This window comes from Lipotes vexillifer, unplaced genomic scaffold (genome assembly GCF_000442215.2).
Source record: "Lipotes vexillifer unplaced genomic scaffold, Lipotes_vexillifer_v1.1 scaffold1424, whole genome shotgun sequence".
Taxonomy (NCBI): Eukaryota; Metazoa; Chordata; class Mammalia; order Artiodactyla; family Lipotidae; genus Lipotes; species Lipotes vexillifer.
The window spans coordinates 175144-194801 of NW_006788259.1; the positions used below are offsets into that span (position 1 = coordinate 175144).

Below are 19658 nucleotides of genomic sequence, written 5' to 3' on the forward strand. Positions count from 1 at the left end.
AGGAAACTGAATTTAACTTTCAAGGTTTTTCTTCTTCAAAGTCAAGTTTACTTCCTCATTCATTAATCCCATACCAAGAGTGATGATAACTACAACTTCTAAGACAGCAGGACTTTTACTTCCATGTCTTACGGATTTTATGCATTCATAGAATGAATTGAGTCTTCTAAATTGAAGCCAGAGGAATGAATCATATGTATGTTTTCTACGAAATACAGCTCTGAATTCATACGAAGTTTATTTATATTGGATAATTTTTTCTCATTAAGAGGAGAATTGGGTATTTTATAATTTAAGTATTCACCTGTTTTCAGCTTTCATTTTTACATGAAGGGATTATTGAGGCTTTTTTTTTTTTTAAACATCAGCTTCATTCTCATTACTTAGCATAATCATAGGGTCCCTTTTCTTGGTATTAGGTGAGTTTGTTTTTGTTTGTTTGTTTTGCTAAGGAATGTAGGTAATTACAATATAAAAAAAACACCAAAGAAAATTCGCAAGATAAACTTTATGCCCTTCTTCTACCTTATTTCTCTAAAGAAAACTGTTGCCTTCCAACTAGTTTCGGGGCTGTTATTGCTAAGCTTTTGCTGCTTTTCAGTAAAATTGATAATCAAGAATTAATAAGATAATAAAAATTAGTTATCCTCAGAAAACTATTTATATACTTGGTTGTAAAAGTTTATAGTATCTTAACTATAAAGTTTTTAACCTGTAATTTTGTGTGTTTTATATATGTTATGTACATCTATTTTTCCAAAGAGATAGGAATCAAGAGAATCACATGATAGAGTAAATTCATATTTTAGTGAAATAATTTAGATGAAACAATTATTTTTACATTTGGAATAATCTGTGAAGTTGTATTTCTTTCAAATAGTTACTTTGAAATGCCTTATAAGAACAGATTAAAATAAAATAATAAAGCATTACATTGTATATATCTAAAAGTAATCCCTGGCATTTTTTAGAGGTATACAATTTGTTAAGAACCATTTTTAGCTAGTGTTACTTTTCAAGATGTCTAGTATGTCTTGAGATTTTGGTAATGGTACTTTTTAATTGAGTTATTTGGCCAAATTTCAAGCAATAGTTATATTCAAATTGTTGTAATAGATACTTGGAGATAGAAAGAAATGCATAATTATCCTCTTAATACAGTTTTGTAGGGTAGATAAATCTGTAACTATAATATAAGGAAGAAGTAAAAGGAGTTTGTATGAATGCTTAGATGAGGGATAGGGTCACTTCTGGCTATAAGGGTGGGATTTCAGGTACAGGGAGAAGTATGTTAAGATGTTCTGGACAGGGTAGATACTGATTCAGAAGTTAGATGAAAGGAAAGCAGTTCCAGGGATGAGGAATGGCATAATGGATGGAGGAAGGTAAAGGTTTGTTAAGGGAATCGAGTAACTGAAATCAGGTGAAGTAGAGAGTACATGAGCAAAAGTAATAGGGATACAGTGTGCTAAACTTGAGTTTGGACCATATTGTGGAGGGCCTCGAATGCTGATCTGAGGAACTATACTTAAAATATGAGCACGGGGCTTCCCTGGTGGTGCAGTGGTTGAGAATCCGCCTGCTAATGCAGGGGACACGGGTTCAAGCCCTGCTCCGGGAAGATCCCACATGCCGCGGAGCAACTAGGCCCGTGAGCCACAACTACTGAGCCTGCGCGTCTGGAGCCTGTGCTCCGCAGCAAGAGAGGCTGCGATAGTGAGAGGCCTGCGCACCGCGATGAAGAGTGGCCCCCGCTTGCCACAACTAGAGAAAGCCCTTGCACAGAAATGAAGACGCAACACAGCAAAAATAAATAAATTAATTAATTAAAAAAAAAATATGAGCACAGGGAGCAAGGAGCTATCGAAAATATTTGTACCTGAGAATAGCATGGTGCTTGCTATGCCTTAAAAATATTAATTTGACTGCAGTGTCTAATGTTAATAGATAGGGAGGAGACACAAGGCAAGGGACTGTTGAAATTTTTTTAACATGAGAATAACATGATGCAAATTGTCCTAAAAATATTAAACTGACTGCAGATTGACTTCTACAGCTGACCAAGTAAGAGGTGATGGAGGCTTAATTTATGGAGGTGAGAAAGAGGCAGATGCCAAGAGATTTTGAAGGTAGAATCACAGAACTTGTCCAATGATTGGGTTTATAAGGAGGAGGCAAGGGAAGGAGTAGTGAAAAACCATGCATTACTGTAAGAATGGTTGAAAAAAAAAAGTTAAAAAAGGAGAAAGTGGAAAACAACAGTTAGGTTTAGACATGCAGAATTTTAGATGGTGTCAGGAATCTCAGGAGAAGAGTCAGACCAAATTATAGGAATTTGGAGTTCACTAACACAGATAAACTGCAGGTATATAAGATTATCTGGTCAAAAGATATAGAAGATGGCTAAAGACAAAATTTTAGGGAATGCCTACATTTAAGAGTAAAATGAAGAAGGAATTAGAAGACAGGACGTTTACTAGCTATTCCTTGTAGACTGAAGAATGAAGAAAGGCATTCCAGGCACAGTAGTGAACTGAGCAAAACCTGGGAGATGGGAATTGGGCTTGGTGTAATGAAATAGGCCAGAGTGGAGGGGCAGGGGCAGATGTGTGTGCCATAGGGTTTTGGAGTCAACTGATGAAGAAGCCTTCAGCTTCAAGTTTTATCTTAAAATCTTGTTTTACTAACAGGTTTAAAGGACAAAAATCTCATGACTCCAGTCTTGTATACTAACATTTCTTTGTTACTTAGGGATCAGACTTGTTATAACATAATTCCACTCTACAATTCAATGAAGAAGAAAGTTTTGTCTGACTCTGAGGTATTTAATGTTTCATTATGATTATTACTACATTGGTTATGTTCCATACATAAAAAGAAATTTACACACAGTAGTTTTCAGGTAAATGCTGTTATGAAAATTATTTTTGCCTAATGCTGTTGCTAACTTTAAAAAAAAAAAGATTCAGAGTTGTTATAGTTATAATTTTTTTAAACGGTGGGTGGAAGGAGACTTTTTAATGAGTCAGTAAAGTGTTCCAGCATCATATATACTATGGGTTTCCCAAAATGTAAAGGAGATAATTGGTATTAAAAAACTATAGAATATAGTGAAACCTAGAATATTTTATGAATCTGATAAATTCTTGCTTCAAAGGAAGAAGAAAAAGAAGACACTGATGTGCCAGGAACTTCTACCCGGAAAAGGAAGGTACTAAGTTCTTTGTTTTAACAGAAGTGCCTATTTATATGAATTAAAATGTATTAAGCATATTTTTACTCTTACTATTTTTAAAGACAGATTAAGTATTAACTTCCAAATCAGTTTCCATCACAACAATGCATGGTTTTCAGAACTAGGTGAATGTTTTCTTTTATTTGAATCACTGTATATTACCTAATTATCCAAGATTAAAAATAAAAATTTTATTATATGTATTATTTTATTAATATTATTTGAACATTTTAATTTTAGGACCATCAGCCTAGAAGAAGATTACGTAACAGAGCACAGTCTTATGATATTCAAGCGTGGAAGAAACAGTGTCAAGAATTGTTAAATCTCATATTTCAGTGTGAAGATTCTGAGCCTTTCCGCCAGCCAGTAGATCTTCTTGAATATCCAGTAAGTATTTTCTTTTTTATGTGTTTGCACATAGCTTTTTTTTTATTTTTTTATTTTTTTTTAATTTTTGGCTGCGTTGGGTCTTCATTGCTGCACACAGGCTTTCTTTAGTTGCGGCAGGCAGGGACTACTCTTCGTTGCAGGGTGCAGGTTTCTCATTCTCTTGTTGTGGAGCACCAGCTCTAGGTGTGCGGGCTCAGTAGTTGTGGCACACAGGCTCTAGAGCGCGGGCTCAGTAGTTGTGGCGCACGGGCTCTAGAGCGCGGGCTCAGTAGTTGTGGCGCACGGGCTCTAGAGCGCGGGCTCAGTAGTTGTGGCGCACGGGCTCTAGAGCGCAGGCTCAGTAGTTGTGGCACATGGGCTTAGTTGCTCCTCAGCCTGTGGGATCTTCCCAGGCCACGGCTCGAGAACCCATGTCCCCTGCATTGGCAGGCGCATTCTTAACCACTGTGCCACCAGGGAAGTCCCCCAGTAAGTATTTTTGAAAATACTTTCTTTATTTGTCAGTTTGATTTTCATATATATATAAATACATATACATCTCTTATACATGATAGTTTACTATTTATTTTTATGATTATAGTTTATTTCTTTTTTATTTCATACACCTTCTCATTATCCATTTGGCTACATAGAGCATCTAAATTGAACAGTGTGGTAAAAAAGAAGTAACCCTGAACTAAGACTCAAAAGAATTCGGTTATTGTCCCAGCTCTGCCTCTTACCAGTTCTGCAGTTTTGAGCAAGTTATTTAGTTTTCATATCTGAGTATATATTTACTATTTTCTTTTCCACACTAATTCTGTGAATTTATTATGGAAATTATTTAGGAAGCAAGAATAATTATACTGCCTCTAACCTACCTTACAGGGTTATAGAAGTGGAATGAGAATATTACTAGTTATTTATTCAACATTAAAATAGTTTTTACACTGAAGCACTATATATAAATGTAAGGTGGCACTACTATATATGTAGGTTATGCCAATTTATGATCTTTATGGAATTCCTGGTAAAAAGTTTGAGTAAACATGTTACAAGTATTTATTTTTGCGCTCAGTCTTAGCAATCTAAATTTCACTTCAAGTGATTTTTTTTATTCCTTTTTTCAGTTACTAAAGATTGTATATCAGATAACATTCATGGTTTCAAATTAAAATTAAACGTTTTATAAGAGATCATGACCTGGATGTGGTATCACCAGAGTTTTTATCATCTGTTTTTTTGTTTTTTTTTTTTAACATCTTTATTGGGGTATAATTGCTTTACAATGGTGTGTTAGTTTCTGCTTTATAACAGAGTGAGTCAGTTATACATATATATATGTTCCCATATCTCTTCCCTCTTTGTCTCCCTCCCTCCCACCCTCCCTATCCCACCCCTCCAGACAGCCACAAAGAACCGAGCCGGTTTCCCTGTGCCATGCGGCTGCTTCCCACTGGCTATCTACCTTACGTTTGTTAGTATATATATGTCCATGTCTCTCTCTCGCCCTAACACACCTCACCCTTCCCCCTCCCCATATCCTCAAGTCTGTTCTCCAGTAGGTCTCTGTCTTTATTCCTGTTTTACCCCTAGGTTCTTCATAACATTTTTTTTTCTTAAATTCCATATATATGTGTTAGCATACGGTATTTGTCCTTCTCTTTCTGACTTACTTCACTCCGTATGACAGACTCTAGATCTATCCACCTCATTACAAATAGCTCAATTTCGTTTCTTTTTATGGCTGAGTAATATTCCATTGTATATATGTGCCACATCTTCTTTATCCATTCATCCGACGACGGGCACTTAGGTTGTTTCCATCTCCGGGCTATTGTAAATAGAGCTGCAATGAACATTTTGGTACATGACTCTTTCTGAATTCTGGTTTCCTCAGGGTATATACCTAGTAGTGGGATTGCTGGGTCATATGGTAGTTCTATTTGTAGTTTTTTAAGGAACCTCCATACTGTTCTCCATAGTGGCTGAACCAATTCACATTCCCACCAGCAGTGCAAGAGTGTTCCCTTTTCTCCACACCCTCTCCAGCATTTATTGTTTCTAGATTTTTTGATGATGGCCATTCTGACTGGTGTGAGATGATATCTCATTGTAGTTTTGATTTGCATTTCTCTAATGATTAATGATGTTGAGCATTCTTTCATGTGTTTGTTGGCAGTCTGTATATCTTCTTTGGAGAAATGTCTATTTAGGTCTTCTGCCCATTTTTGGATTGGGTTGTTTATTTTTTTGTTATTGAGCTGCATGAGCTGCCTGTAAATTTTAGAGATTAATCCTTTGTCAGTTGATTCATTTGCAAATATTTTCTCCCATTCTGAGGGCTGTCTTTTGGTCTTGTTTATGGTTTCCTTTGCTGTGCAAAAGCTTTGAAGTTTCATTAGGTCCCATTTGTTTATTTTTGTTTTTATCTCCATTACTCTAGGAGATGGGTCAAGAAGGATCTTGCTGTGATTTATGTCATAGAGTGTTCTGCCTATGTTTTCCTCTAAGAGTTTGATAGTTTCTGGCCTTACATTTAGGTCTTTAATCCATTTTGAGCTTATTTTTGTGTATGGTGTTAGGGAGTGATCTAATCTCATACTTTTACATGTACCTATCCAATTTTCCCAGCACCACTTATTGAAGAGGCTGTCCTTTCTCCACTGTATATTCCTGCCACCTTTATCAAAGATAAGGTGACCATATGTGCATGGGTTTATCTCTGGGCTTTCTATCCTATTCCATTGATCTATCTTTCTGTTTTTGTGCCAGTACCATACTGTCTTGATTACTGTAGCTTTGTAGTATAGTCTGAAGTCAGGCAGCCTGATTCCTCCAGCTCCATTTTTTGTTCTCAAGATTGCTTTGGCTATTCGGGGTCTTTTGTGTTTCCATACAAATTGTGAAATTTTTTGTTCTAGTTCTGTGAAAAATGCCAGTGGTAGTTTGATAGGGATTGCATTGAATCTATAGATTGCTTTGGGAAGTAGAGTCATTTTCACAATGTTGATTCTTCCAATCCAAGAACATGGTATATCTCTCCATCTGTTTGTATCATCTTTAATTTCTTTCATCAGTGTCTTATAATTTTCTGCATACAGGTCTTTTGTCTCCTTAGGTAGGTTTATTCCTAGATATTTTATTCTTTTTGTTGCAATGGTAAATGGGAGTGTTTTCTTGATTTCACTTTCAGATTTTTCATCATTAGTATATAGGAATGCCAGAGATTTCTGTGCATTAATTTTGTATCCTGCTACTTTACCAAATTCATTGATTAGCTCTAGTAGTTTTCTGGTAGCATCTTTAGGATTCTCTATGTATAGTATCATGTCATCTGCAAACAGTGACAGCTTTACTTCTTCTTTTCCGATTTGGATTCCTTTTATTTCCTTTTCTTCTCTGATTGCTGTGGCTAAAACTTCCAAAACTATGTTGAATAAGAGTGGTGAGAGTGGGCAACCTTGTCTTGTTCCTGACCTTAGTGGAAATGCTTTCAGTTTTTCGCCATTGAGGATGATGTTGGCTGTGGGCTTGTCATATACGGCCTTTATTATATTGAGGAAAGTTCCCTCTACACCTACTTTCTGCAGGGTTTTTATCATAAATGGGTGTTGAATTTTGTCAAAAGCTTTCTCTGCATCTATTGAGATGATCATATGGTTTTTCTCCTTCAATTTGTTAATATGGTTAATCACATTGATAGATTTGCGTATATTGAAGAATCCTTGCATTCCTGGAATAAACCCCACTTGATCATGGTGTATGATCCTTTTAATGTGCTGTTGGATTCTGTTTGCTAGTATTTTGTTGAGGATTTTTGCATCTATGTTCATCAGTGATATTGGCCTGTAGTTTTCTTTCTTTGTGACATCCTTGTCTGGTTTTGGTATCAAGGTGATGGTGGCCTCGTAGAATGAGTTTGGGAGTGTTCCTCCCTCTGCTATATTTTGGAAGAGTTTGAGAAGAATAGGTGTTAGCTCTTCTCTAAATGTTTGATAGAATTCGCCTGTGAAGCCATCTGGTCCTGGGCTTTTGTTTGTTGGAAGATTTTTAATCACAGTTTCAATTTCAGTGTTTGTGATTGGTCTGTTCATATTTTCTATTTCTTCCTGATTCAGTCTTGGCAGTTTGTGCATTTCTAAGAATTTGTCCATTTCTTCCAGATTGTCCATTTTATTGGCATAGAGTTGCTTGTAGTAATCCCTCATGATTTTTTGTATTTCTGCAGTGTCAGTTGTTACTTCTCCTTTTTCATTTCTGATTCTATTGATTTGAGTCTTCTCCCTTATTTTCTTGATGAGTCTGGCTAATGGTTTATCAATTTTGTTAATCTTCTCAAAGAACCAGCTTTTAGTTTTATTGATCTTTGCTATTGTTTCCTTCATTTCTTTTTCATTTATTTCTGATCTGATTTTTATGATTTCTTTCCTTCTGCTAACTCTGGGGTTTTTTTGTTCTTCTTTCTCTAATTGCTTGAGGTGCAAGGTTAGGTTGTTTATTCGAGATGTTTCCTGCTTCTTAAGGTGGGCTTGTATTGCTATAAACTTCCCTCTTAGAACTGCTTTTGCTGCATCCCATAGGTTTTGGGTCGTTGTATCTCCATTGTCATTTGTTTCTAGGTATTTTTTAATTTCCTCTTTGATTTCTTCAGTGATCACTTCGTTACTAAGTAGTGTATTGTTTAGCCCCTCCATGTGTGTATTTTTTACTGCTCTTTTCCATGACCTGGATGTGGTATCACCAGAGTTTTTATCATCTGTTTTTTTATGTATGTGTTCTAATTTGCAATGATGAAAATAGAGAAATTTCATCAATAGATAAATATCATTAATGACTTGTCATTTTAAAAATCAAGAAAATGACCTGGATGTGGTATCACCAGAGTTTTTATCATCTGTTTTTTTATGTATGTGTTCTAATTTGCAATGATGAAAATAGAGAAATTTCATCAATAGATAAATATCATTAATGACTTGTCATTTTAAAAATCAAGAAACGTGTAATCTTAAATGTAGAAGATAAATCTTTAATTCCAGCAATGTGATAAACTGGACTAATTCAAACCCTGTCATCCAAAAAACCTCTTAGAAGAACTGAGCTAATGCTAAAGTGCTCTGGTTTTCATTTCTCTTTGTTTTTGAAACGTGTGGATTTCCTTTTGTTTCTTTCAAGCCCAAGTATGTATTTTTTAATCTCTGAGCCCAGGAGCTTCACTGGAAACTTCTACCAGATGTTTAAAGAACTAACACAAATTCTACACAGTCTCTTCCTCAAGATAAAGAATGCTTCTACACTGATTCTATGAAGCCAGCATTACCCTGATGTCAAAACCAGACAAAACAGTACAAAAGAAGAAAGTGCAAAAATTCTTAATATCAGCAAATAGAATTCAACAATATATGAAAATGATTTTGTACCCTGACCAAGTGGGTTTTTTCCCCAGGGATATAAGGCTGGTTCAGTATTCAGAAATCAGTCAATATGTCAATAATTCATTACTAAAGAAGAAAAATCACATGATCATATCAGTGCAGAAAAGGCATTTGACAGAATTCAGTACTCATTTCTTTTAAGAATGTACATGTTGGGTATGCTGTGGTAATCATTGTGGCCACAGGAGGAAACAAGAATGAGTCTTGGAAGAAAGAAATTTATTACACTTAAGGTCCCAGAGAAGGGTTCACCAAATACCACTTAGGGCCACAGGGGAAAGCACAGGGTCTTAGTTACGTTGCAGAAGACAGGAGCGGGGGCTTCCCTGGTGGCGCAGTGGTTAAGAATCAGCATGCCAAAGCAGGGGGCACAGGTCTGATCCCTGTTCTGGGACGATCCCACATACCGCAGAGCAACTAGCCTGTGTGCCACAACTACTGAGCCTGCGCTCTAGAGCTCGCAAGCCACAACTACTGAAGCCTGCGCACCTAGAGCCCGTGCTTCACAACAAGAGAAGCCACCGCAGTGAGAAGCCCGCGCACCACAACGAAGAGTAGCCCCTGCTCGCCACAACTAGAGAAAACCCTTGCACAGCAACGAAGACCCAACACAGCCAAAAAAAAACGGGCAAAGGACAAGCTTGGGCCAGAGCCTTTACTGAGGTTTCCATGAGAAAGGCAAGGCAGGGCATAGTCAACAGCTTAAGATTGGCTACTTTGAATTACTCCAGTTGGTTTTGGGGCATGGGGGTGGTCTCTGGTTGTCTGATACCTGACCCTGGGATGATTCATGGCAGAGGAAATACTGGCTTGGTGTGTGAAGGCTGCTTAAGGACATGGTTGGTTTGCATATGAAAGCTATATTCCCAGTACAACCCTTTGCCATCTCTAAGAATTTCCTAGCCCTTGGGAGGGGGCAGTCTCTCCTTAGGTCTGTTTGGTCCCCAAAATGCCACAGTATCAAGAATACAAAAATAAGAAAATTAATATAGTTGGCCCTGTGCTGAATGGATGCCAAAGAGACAAATACATAATCTAAGAAAACAACACCATTAATAATAAAAACAGACTTAAGAAAACTAGGAATAAAGGGGATCTTCCGTAACTTGATAAAGAACATCTGTTTAAAAACCTATAGCTAACATCATGCTTAATCATGAAAAACTGAATGCTTTCCCCCTAAGATTGGGAGTGGAGCAAAAATGTCCATCCTCACAGCTGCTATTTAACATAGTACTGCAAATTCTAGCCAGTGCAGCAAGACAAGAAAAGGAAATAAAGGGCATTGCAGATTGTTATGGAAGAAATAAAACTGTCCCTATTTGTCAAAGGCAGTAATACTGTTTGCTTTATGGTCAAACATATTTGATCATAATTTAAACTTGATGGGGCAAAGTCAAGTTATTGTATTTCGAAAAATACAGTTACATACTCTGGGTCTATGGAAGAGGTATAGTATTATTTACTCCTTTAAAGATACCATATTTGGATCATTTTATCCTATTCTGTTGCTTTTTTCTCCTTTCATTTGCCTGTTTTTATTGCTTTACCTTATACACAATTGATTAGGTGGAGACTTTGGGTGACTGCACTTTTCCTCCGTGGAATGAAGTGCAAGGCTTTGTGACAGATATTTACATTCATAATTCTTGATTACTACAAAGTTCCCAATTATAGTAATTGTAGTACTGAAGTTGAGGTTACTAGAACTCAGGCCTTCACATACATGGGATGTTAACATATTTTTATTGTTTTTATCTCTTAATTTTAAAGGTACAATTATGTTTCAGTGAATTAGCCTTTAGAGTTCATGGGTAGTATAAAGTTTTGGGTTTTTTTATATCAAACTTGTAGTCGTGGAACTGAGTTTTTTCGATATTCTTTTAATCTCCTTTTTCGAAAACAACTCTACCCTTTACCTCTTTCTGAAGGAAAAAAAAAAGAATTTATAGGTTCTTGAATGAGAGAAATCCTGTGTTGATTGCAGTAAAAGGTAGAGGACATGAAAAAAATAAAAATGACTTGGGGAATAAAGGGAGCCTTGATGAGGGAAACGAGGAATGATTATTAATAGTTCTAAGACTTGCAGTCATCACAGAAATTGAATGTGAATCCCTGTTATGAGAAGTAATGCATTATTATTATATTATTAATATGACCTGTTTTCCCTCTCTTAGGACTACAGAGACATCATTGACACTCCAATGGATTTTGCTACCGTTAGAGAGACTTTAGAGGCTGGGAATTATGAGTCACCAATGGAGTTATGTAAAGATGTCAGACTTATTTTTAGTAATTCCAAAGCATATACACCAAGCAAAAGATCAAGGGTATATAATTGAATTGCTTTCTTTTCTGTTTAAATGAAATGAAATTAGTAGAAAAGTATGTCGAGTAACTAAATGCTGCTTTTATTTAAAATTTAAAACAAAATTGACAAACTTTCTATTAGGTTCTTAATGGTATTCTAGTGGAAAAAGGAATTCACATCTTTCTGTTTTTATTCTTTCTATGAAAAAACACTAATGTCACAAATGTTTAGGAATGGTTACTTTTCTTGAAGGTAGTGTAGTTGAATAGACATCACGTACACACTGTCCTGATATGTGTTAGAGGTACGTGTGCTTAACTTTTCCAGCTGTTTTCTGCATTAGTGGAAAGGAGCATTTTTTTCCATATAATGCTCATACGAGTCATAAAAATGAGTAAAACTATAAATATCATTTACCTTTCTTTGTCCAAGAAATACAAAAATAATTTCATTGTAATAATGTTTCAGTTTTAGTCTTTGTCAAAAGAGATTGAGAAAAAGCAATGTTTTAAATTCTAAAAACTTTTTGTTAGAAAAATATTTAAATTATTATCTCAAAGGAACAGGCATTTCCTTTCAGGAATGTTTGAACAGTATTTTTTCTTTCCATAGATTTACAGCATGAGTTTGCGCCTGTCCGCTTTCTTTGAAGAACACATTAGTTCAGTTTTATCGGATTATAAATCTGCCCTTCGTTTTCATAAAAGAAATACAATAACCAAAAGGAGGAGGAAAAGAAATAGAAGCAGCTCTGTTTCCAGTAGTGCTGCATCAAGGTATTTGATTTCTTTTAAATATCATCAACTGATCTATAACTTTGTCATCTAAATGATAGAACTTGGTGTTTTTTAATACTTCCTTTACTATTCCCTATATTGCAGAATGATATATTTGACATGCAAGTTCCTATGATGTGGAGGATTTTTAATCTTTTAACTAAAGCTATACTAGTGTAAGTGCTTAAATTCAAACTGCTAAATCTGTACAGTAAAACAGCATTTTTAGGATAGTGATGGCATCATGCTTTCTGTCATATAACTATAGCATTTACAGCGATCCTTCACTAAATATTCACTTTTCAAAGGCTCACAACCATATGAAATCCACTACAAATCTCATATTTTAACATATTTCATAACAGTACAAATATTGAATCCAACAGTATTATAAAACTGTTTTATTCATCCACATAGAGCTATAAGAATGACTAATGATACTATTTTATTTACAGCCCTGAACGGAAAAAAAGGATCTTAAAACCCCAGTTAAAGTCAGATATTGCTACCTCTCCATTCTCTGCACCTACACGATCAATACCACCAAGGCACAGTGCTGCTCAGATAAATGGTAAAACGGAATCCAGTTCTGTAGTTCGAACCAGAAGCAATCGAGTGGCTGTGGATCCAATTACCAGTGAGCAACCATCCACTTCTTCAGCAGCGAAGACTTTTATTTCGAAAGCTAACACATCTGCAGTGCCAGGGAAAACAAGTAAGAATCAGCTACAGTTTCTAAATTGAAATATATATAATGACTTTTGTAATTTAAGCATGTACTTTGCCAAATGGAATATATTGGATTTAGTAAATTCCTTCAGACACTGTTGGTTTTGCTTTTCTTTATTGTTTTTGCACGTTTTTCTTTTAATTTTTTTTGATAAGGAAAAGAATATTGAGGTTTAGGAATGTCAGTATAGGATAATGCTCAGAACTGGCAACTCTGATCCAAACTGCCTAAATTTAAATCGTAGAACCCAGACTTGCTAGCAGTTTGCCAGCACTTCCCTTCATAATCTTGCAGTGACTGGACAGCTTCTGAAAGGTCTGAAACTGTTATGTACGCCTTTTTCCTTTTTGAAAGTAGATTTCTTATGGAAGCTTTAAGCGTCGCCCCAGGTTTTGTCCTGTTGGCTAATTCAAACAATTCACTTTAGAAGTAATCCTAACCTTCTTGCTTGTTTTAAGGTTAAATAATTTAACTCTTAGCTTTTAATCTTTTGTATGTGTGTTTTAGTTCTAGAGAATTCCATGAAACATTCCAAAACCTTGAGTACTCTTTCAAGTCCTGGTCAGTCCAATTTTAGTCATGCCACTAGGAATAATTCTACAAAAGAAAACATGGAAAAGGAAAAGCCAGCCAAACGTAAAATGAAATCGTCTGTGCTCTCAAAGACATCTGCTCTCTCGAAGTCATCAGCTGTCATCGAGCAAGGTACCATAGATCTTAACAAATGGTGGTTCTATTGGAGATAATATTTATATCCACTTTTTAGGTTGCTCATTTAAAAGTCACACATTCTGTATTAGTTGATATATTTACTGAGACATCTTTTGATTTGCAGCTTTGTGCCAAAAGCAAACTGTATTGTTACTAAGTTTTAGAAGCCAAGAAAAACTTGCCCTATGAAAAATAAAAGCATTTTCTGTCCTATGAAAAATAAAAGCATATTCTAAAATCAGAGGCTTTTAATGATATAAATTTAGTAGTTTTTAACTTCACTACTACAAAACCTAGAAAAGTATATCCAAGAAGCTTAAATAAAGTTGAATTTAGTTAACCCAGTATAGCACTTTTCTAGAAAAATTTTTGAGTTGTTTTTATATCACAAAATTCAACACACTGACTTTAAATAATAATTCATTAGGATTGTCTATAGCCAGATATCTATTCTAGCATACAACTTTTGACCCCTTAGAGTTATGCTTCCAAAGTTCTTTTGTCTTCAGATTTTCATTGTAAAAGTTTTGTGTTTGAAAGATGAAGAAAGTAACTGATGAAATACACCCTACGACATGTTAAAATAATTATGGCTTCTTGACAGCAGACAGCTCAAGAATAAGCATTTTTCGTCATGACTTCCAGAGTGTGTCTAGACCATTTCCTTTTCAGTATTCCCCCCAGAAACCTCTCACAATTTAATTTTTCTACTGAAATGACCTCATTTTGATTAATGATATTGGGATCTTCCCACCTCTAAGTTTAAAATCATCATCCAAATCTACTTATTTCTTTCTGCCTCCTTAACATCTCTGATATCCATTTCCTCCTCTCCATTCTCACTTCCATGGATTGTCACACTCTCCTAACAGGTCTCCCTGCCTCAGTTCTCAACTCTACCTTATTCAGTCCATCTTCCACATTTCAGTCAGAGTGACCTTTCTGATCACACGCACACAGACACACACACACACACAGAGAATTAAGATCCTTCCCTGCCTTTGAATCATACATGGAATCAGTTGAATGTTTTTGCCTGTTATACAAGACTCTTCATTGCTTGGCTGTTGTCTGACATTCAGCTGTCCTTACTTTTCTGTCTCCTTTGATGTCCCAGCCATCCTGAACCACATGGAAGTCCCTAAATATTGTTGTCCTTTCTTCCTTCTTTGGAATTTCTTTTTTCCTACTAGTTTAATAGTTTCCTGTTCATTGCCTTTTGTGGCCCTTATAATTTTTTTTTTTTGGCCCTTATAATGTTGATAGAACTATTCTTTTTTTACATTGTCTATCTCCAGTAGAATCTGAGCTCTTGTGCTTGCCCATGCTCATTTTTTAATTGCCTATACTTAGTATATAGTGGACAATCATTGTTTGAATAAATAAGTAAATAATTTTGTATGTGAGTGTTTTACATTTTTATATTTGCTTCCTTTCTGAACTGAATTCAAAGTTTTGAATGGTATATTGGCCTTGCTTCTGTTAGTCCTGAATCCTAGAGAAATCAAATGTATATAGAGAATTGGTTCTAGCATTATGATAGGGGAGGTCCAATAGCCAATTTGATTCATAGTTTTTGAGTATTACAAATACACAGGAATACCAGTACAGTATAGAAATATAATAAGCTACTATGTAACCCATTAATGATGACTTATCATATAAATATTGGCACTTGAATTAACTATTAGAAACAAAAGCAGTGCTGTGCAATTGAAATATAATACAAGCCACATATGTTCTAGTAGCTACATGTAGTAACAGCAAACAGGTGAAATTATCAGTTTTAATACTGTATTTTATTTACTCCTTTATATCCAAAATATTATTTCAGTGTGTCCTCAGTGTTTCAAAATGTACACTGCTTCATATTCAAATTTAATTAAAACTTCAGTTCCTCAATCACTTAGTTACATTTCAGGTGCTCAGTGGTCATGTGGTTAGTAGTGGCCTCATTGGATAGTACAGGTCCAGATGAGTGATTTTTAAAACTTCTTTTTAACTCAAGTTCCTTTTTAAAAGAACTGTATTAGTTCTGAACCTTTTTAGGTTACATATTGCTTTGTAAAGTTGGCCAACCCTGTAGTTTTTTTCCCTAAAAAAATGCACATAGGCATATCCACACAAAATTTGGACCATTTCAAGGAGCTCCTGGAGTCCTTGAAGCCCATCTGTAGAACTTTTGTAGGGTATATGAACTAGATGTTTATTTGCCAGTAGTCTTAATGTAAAACAAATTAAAAGATACACAGAATCTTACAGAATCTTCAGGCAGGTTAAGGGTAATTGTTAGAAAATACTTTTACTACTTTATGCACAGACACGTTTCTGCCCTGCGCCCCTCCCCTCGTCATTATTCAAAACCACTAATCTGAAGAAAGTCATTTGTACTGTGGGGTCAGGAAATGAGGGCTTTGCCTTCTTCCTCTGCTATTGGCTCAGAGACTCCTTCTCTGAGTCTCTTGACAGTTATTTCCTGAAGTTTGCAAAGCACTGTACAGTTCAAGCCCAAGACATATACCATTATGAAGAAGCATTCTCTTTAACAGCACTTTCCATCTCTTTATGGATTTCCTGTAAAATACTGCATTGCAGATCTCCCACCACAACCAAAACAAAAAACTTCAGAATTTTGGAGGAAAAAAAGTTAGTGGTGGGCTTCCCTGGTGGCACAGTGGTTGAGAGTCCGCCTGCCGATGCAGGAGACACAGGTTCGTGCCCCGGTCTGGGAAGATCCCACGTGCCGCGGAGGGGCTAGATCCGTGAGCCGTGGCCATTGAGCCTGCACGTCCGGAGCCTGTGCTCTGCAACGGGAGAGGCCACAACACTGAGAGGCCCGCGTACCACAAAAAAAAAAAAAAAAAAAAAAAAAAAGTTAGTGGTAATGTGTGTTTGTCATCTTTTTCGTCATCTGAAAGGGTAATAGCTTTTTTTTTTTTTTTTAAAAACCATAGAAAGGCAGTTCATCATGATGTCCAGATTCTACAGATTTGGAATTTGATCTTCAGAATTTTTTTTATTTTTTAATAAAGCGTAATGGTCTTTATCATGGAATTTGTTATAATGGGATTTTAATCCTGATAATAGTTGCACACATAGTGGATTTGATTGATACGTGCAGCCAGTATTGCTTATGATTATAAATCAGTCATTTGCCATTCAGTTACATAAGGAGATAGGACTGTTCCAAAAGGAGCCTGTAAAGAAAACTGCCATTTAGTTGCTTTTTTTTTAACCCTTTTTAAAAAATTCTGTGACCAAGAGTAACTTATTTCTACTCTTGTAAAAAGGATAGATGAAGAATATCAAAGCCATGGTAGTGTTTATGGAGAACAACTGTTATAAATTATTCCATTAGATGTACTTCCAAACCTCTTGCATAGGAGTTAGTAGGAAAGGAGATCCTTTTTACTTCTGAGGAACATAAGGAAATATTTAGACTATAAATTCTTCTCGGATATCAGAAAGGTCATGATCATCATCACATCCAAAAGAGGATTAAATAAGAGTTAGAATCATTCCAGTCTTGATAGTCCCTTTTTCCTCCATCCGTAATAGAAAAAAATGATTAGAGGAAAGTCGAGGGGGATGATAATGCTTATTTATTCCGATTACCAAGTTTAAAGGTCATGGATTTTATGCTAAGATTATTCTCCATGATGGAGCTGCTTGAAGGTAGGAAGACAGAAAAATTCTGTGTTAATGAGGGAAACAAAGTGCTTTGTGGTGGTGAAGTTCCATACGAGTAAACAGGGTCATTTTGTGTAATGAAAACAATGCTCATACATTAGAATGTGTAGTAAAGGTAGTAGGAATAAGAAACCTTGGCTAATCCCAGCTCTATCATAATTTACAGTATTAACTTAGACAAGTAATTTATTTGCTCTGAGTTTCATTTCCCTCCTGTCAAGTCATCAGTAACTTCATCAAGGATGCTTCTCCTCTGTGAATTTTAAATAGAAGATAAATAATATCATTAAACTGTTAGCCTTTTGTCAGTTCTTTTTCTCATATTAGTTAAAAAAAATTAGGATTATGTCATTACGTATAAGTATAGCAGTGGACTTATTGACTGGTTTGAGGGTCAAATAAAAAAGGAGTTCCATATATTAAGTGCACTGTTGTTCCCTTTCAGCAGATTGTAAAAACAATGCTCTTGTACCCGGAAGCATTCAAGTAAATGGCCACGGAGGGCAGCCGTCCAAGCTTGTGAAGAGAGGACCTGGAAGGAAACCTAAGGTGGATGTTAATACCAGCAGTGGTGAAGTTACACACAAGAAGAGGGGTAGGAAGCCCAAAAAGCTACAGTATGCAAAGCCTGAAGATTCGGAGCAAAATAGCATGCATCCCATCAGAGATGAAGTAGTTCCTTCTTCAACCTGCAATTTTCTTTCTGAAACTAATATTGTAAAGGAGGATTTGTTACAGAAAAAGAGTCGTGGAGGCAGAAAACCCAAAAGGAAGATGAAGACACAAAAACTAGACTCAGATCTCATAGTTCCTACAAGTGTTAAAATGCTAAGGAGAAGTAACCGAAAAAAGACAGACGATCCCCTGGATGAGGAAGAAGAGTTTGAGGAACTTAAAGGCTCTGAACCTCACATGAGAACTAGAAACCAAGGTCGAAGGACAGCCTTCTATAACGAGGATGACTCTGAAGAGGAGCAAAGGCAGCTGTTGTTTGAAGACACTTCTTTGACTTTTGGAACTTCTAGTAGAGGACGAGTCCGAAAGTTGACTGAAAAAGCAAAAGCTAACTTAATTGGTTGGTAACTTGCACCAAAATATTTTACTTCAAAATCTATAAAGCAGGTACAGTTAAGGAGTATGTAGAACTATGGCTTCTGCTTCCTTGCTGCTATGACGGATTAGGGAATGTTATGATTTGATTTGCAAAAAAAACAAACAAACTTACAAGACACTTCACTTCTTTAAATGAATATATATATATATATAAATATATACATATATATTTTAAATGTTTGCTATTTATTGCCCTTAGATAGGTTATGCATTTCAACATTCATTTCATTTACTGTTCAAAAAAAAGGAAATTGAGGCTCTATAATGAATTCCCAATTTATTTCTGAAGAAGACAGTTCTACTATACTCTTAAGGAGCATAATATTCCTAGTGATAGAGCATTTTATGTTAAAATGAATTATTTTTGACCAAGCCAGGTACATTTCTGTTGATACAGAAGTCTTGTCCCTAGGAGAACAGATGTTACCAGAGTAGCAGTAAATTAAGAAATGTGTTTCCTCTAAAGATAAATATAAAATTCCCACCATTTGATACCCTGAAAAGTTTAATTTTAATTATAGAATGTTCATCTACAAAGAATCTAGAGGAGGCTTTTGCTGTATTCCATTTCTGCCAAACTTAAGAGAAAATGTACTGATGAAAAGGAAACATATCCACATTGGAAAACATTTGACTGTCTAATTTTTCAGACCTTGATTCTTATGTCAATCACTCAATCTCTGTTTATTGTGCCAAAGACTGAGAATCAGTGCAGTGGAAAGCCTGTTTTTGACTGTCAGGACAGCATACACTTTTTCAGTATTGGAAAGGCTATATATTATTCTAAAGAGCAAGTTATTAAAGAGTTATGCTGAGGTGTATCTTTTTTGGTACTAATAGTAGAAAATAATGCACTGGTGGGTCCTTTGACAGAGATGTTTTAGAGAAAATGTTTAAGTGGTTAAAGGATTCAAGGAAAATACAGGAGAAAGGTATGGGATTTGATGTTTACTTGTTAATCCGGATTAATGTCATTTCTAAACTTTAGACATATCTAATAGGCTAAAATGACTTACAAAGAAATGTGTCTGTGTGTGTATGTGTATATATTGATAAATGGGTATAATTAAATATATATACAAACACATACTTATATACTATTACCCAGGTATAAATTCTTTTTTCAGGATTTTTTAGATAGTGGTAGAATAAAAATAATTTTAAAATGTCATACTTTATAGTTTAATTTTAAGGGGAAGATTGGTTATTTTCAATTATTAAAGGTTTAAAAATAGGCCAAATCACTTTTTATGCAATCATGTTTTATACAGTGGTCTCATTGCAC

General features: G+C 35.5%; 1 protein-coding gene across 1 annotated transcript in view; it reads left to right on the forward strand.

The window, feature by feature from the left end:
- Window positions 1-18472, forward strand: part of PHIP (PHIP subunit of CUL4-Ring ligase complex) — a 127021-nt gene extending 108549 nt beyond the window's left edge. Inside the window, exons 32-39 of the mRNA XM_007461537.1 lie at window positions 2752-2821; window positions 3158-3211; window positions 3476-3625; window positions 11220-11372; window positions 11966-12129; window positions 12585-12844; window positions 13367-13564; window positions 17706-18472. Coding sequence (XP_007461599.1) covers window positions 2752-2821; window positions 3158-3211; window positions 3476-3625; window positions 11220-11372; window positions 11966-12129; window positions 12585-12844; window positions 13367-13564; window positions 17706-18343 — 1687 coding nt within the window. The 3' untranslated portion in view covers window positions 18344-18472. The remainder of the gene's footprint in view (window positions 1-2751; window positions 2822-3157; window positions 3212-3475; window positions 3626-11219; window positions 11373-11965; window positions 12130-12584; window positions 12845-13366; window positions 13565-17705) is intronic.
- Window positions 18473-19658: the final 1186 nt, after the last annotated feature.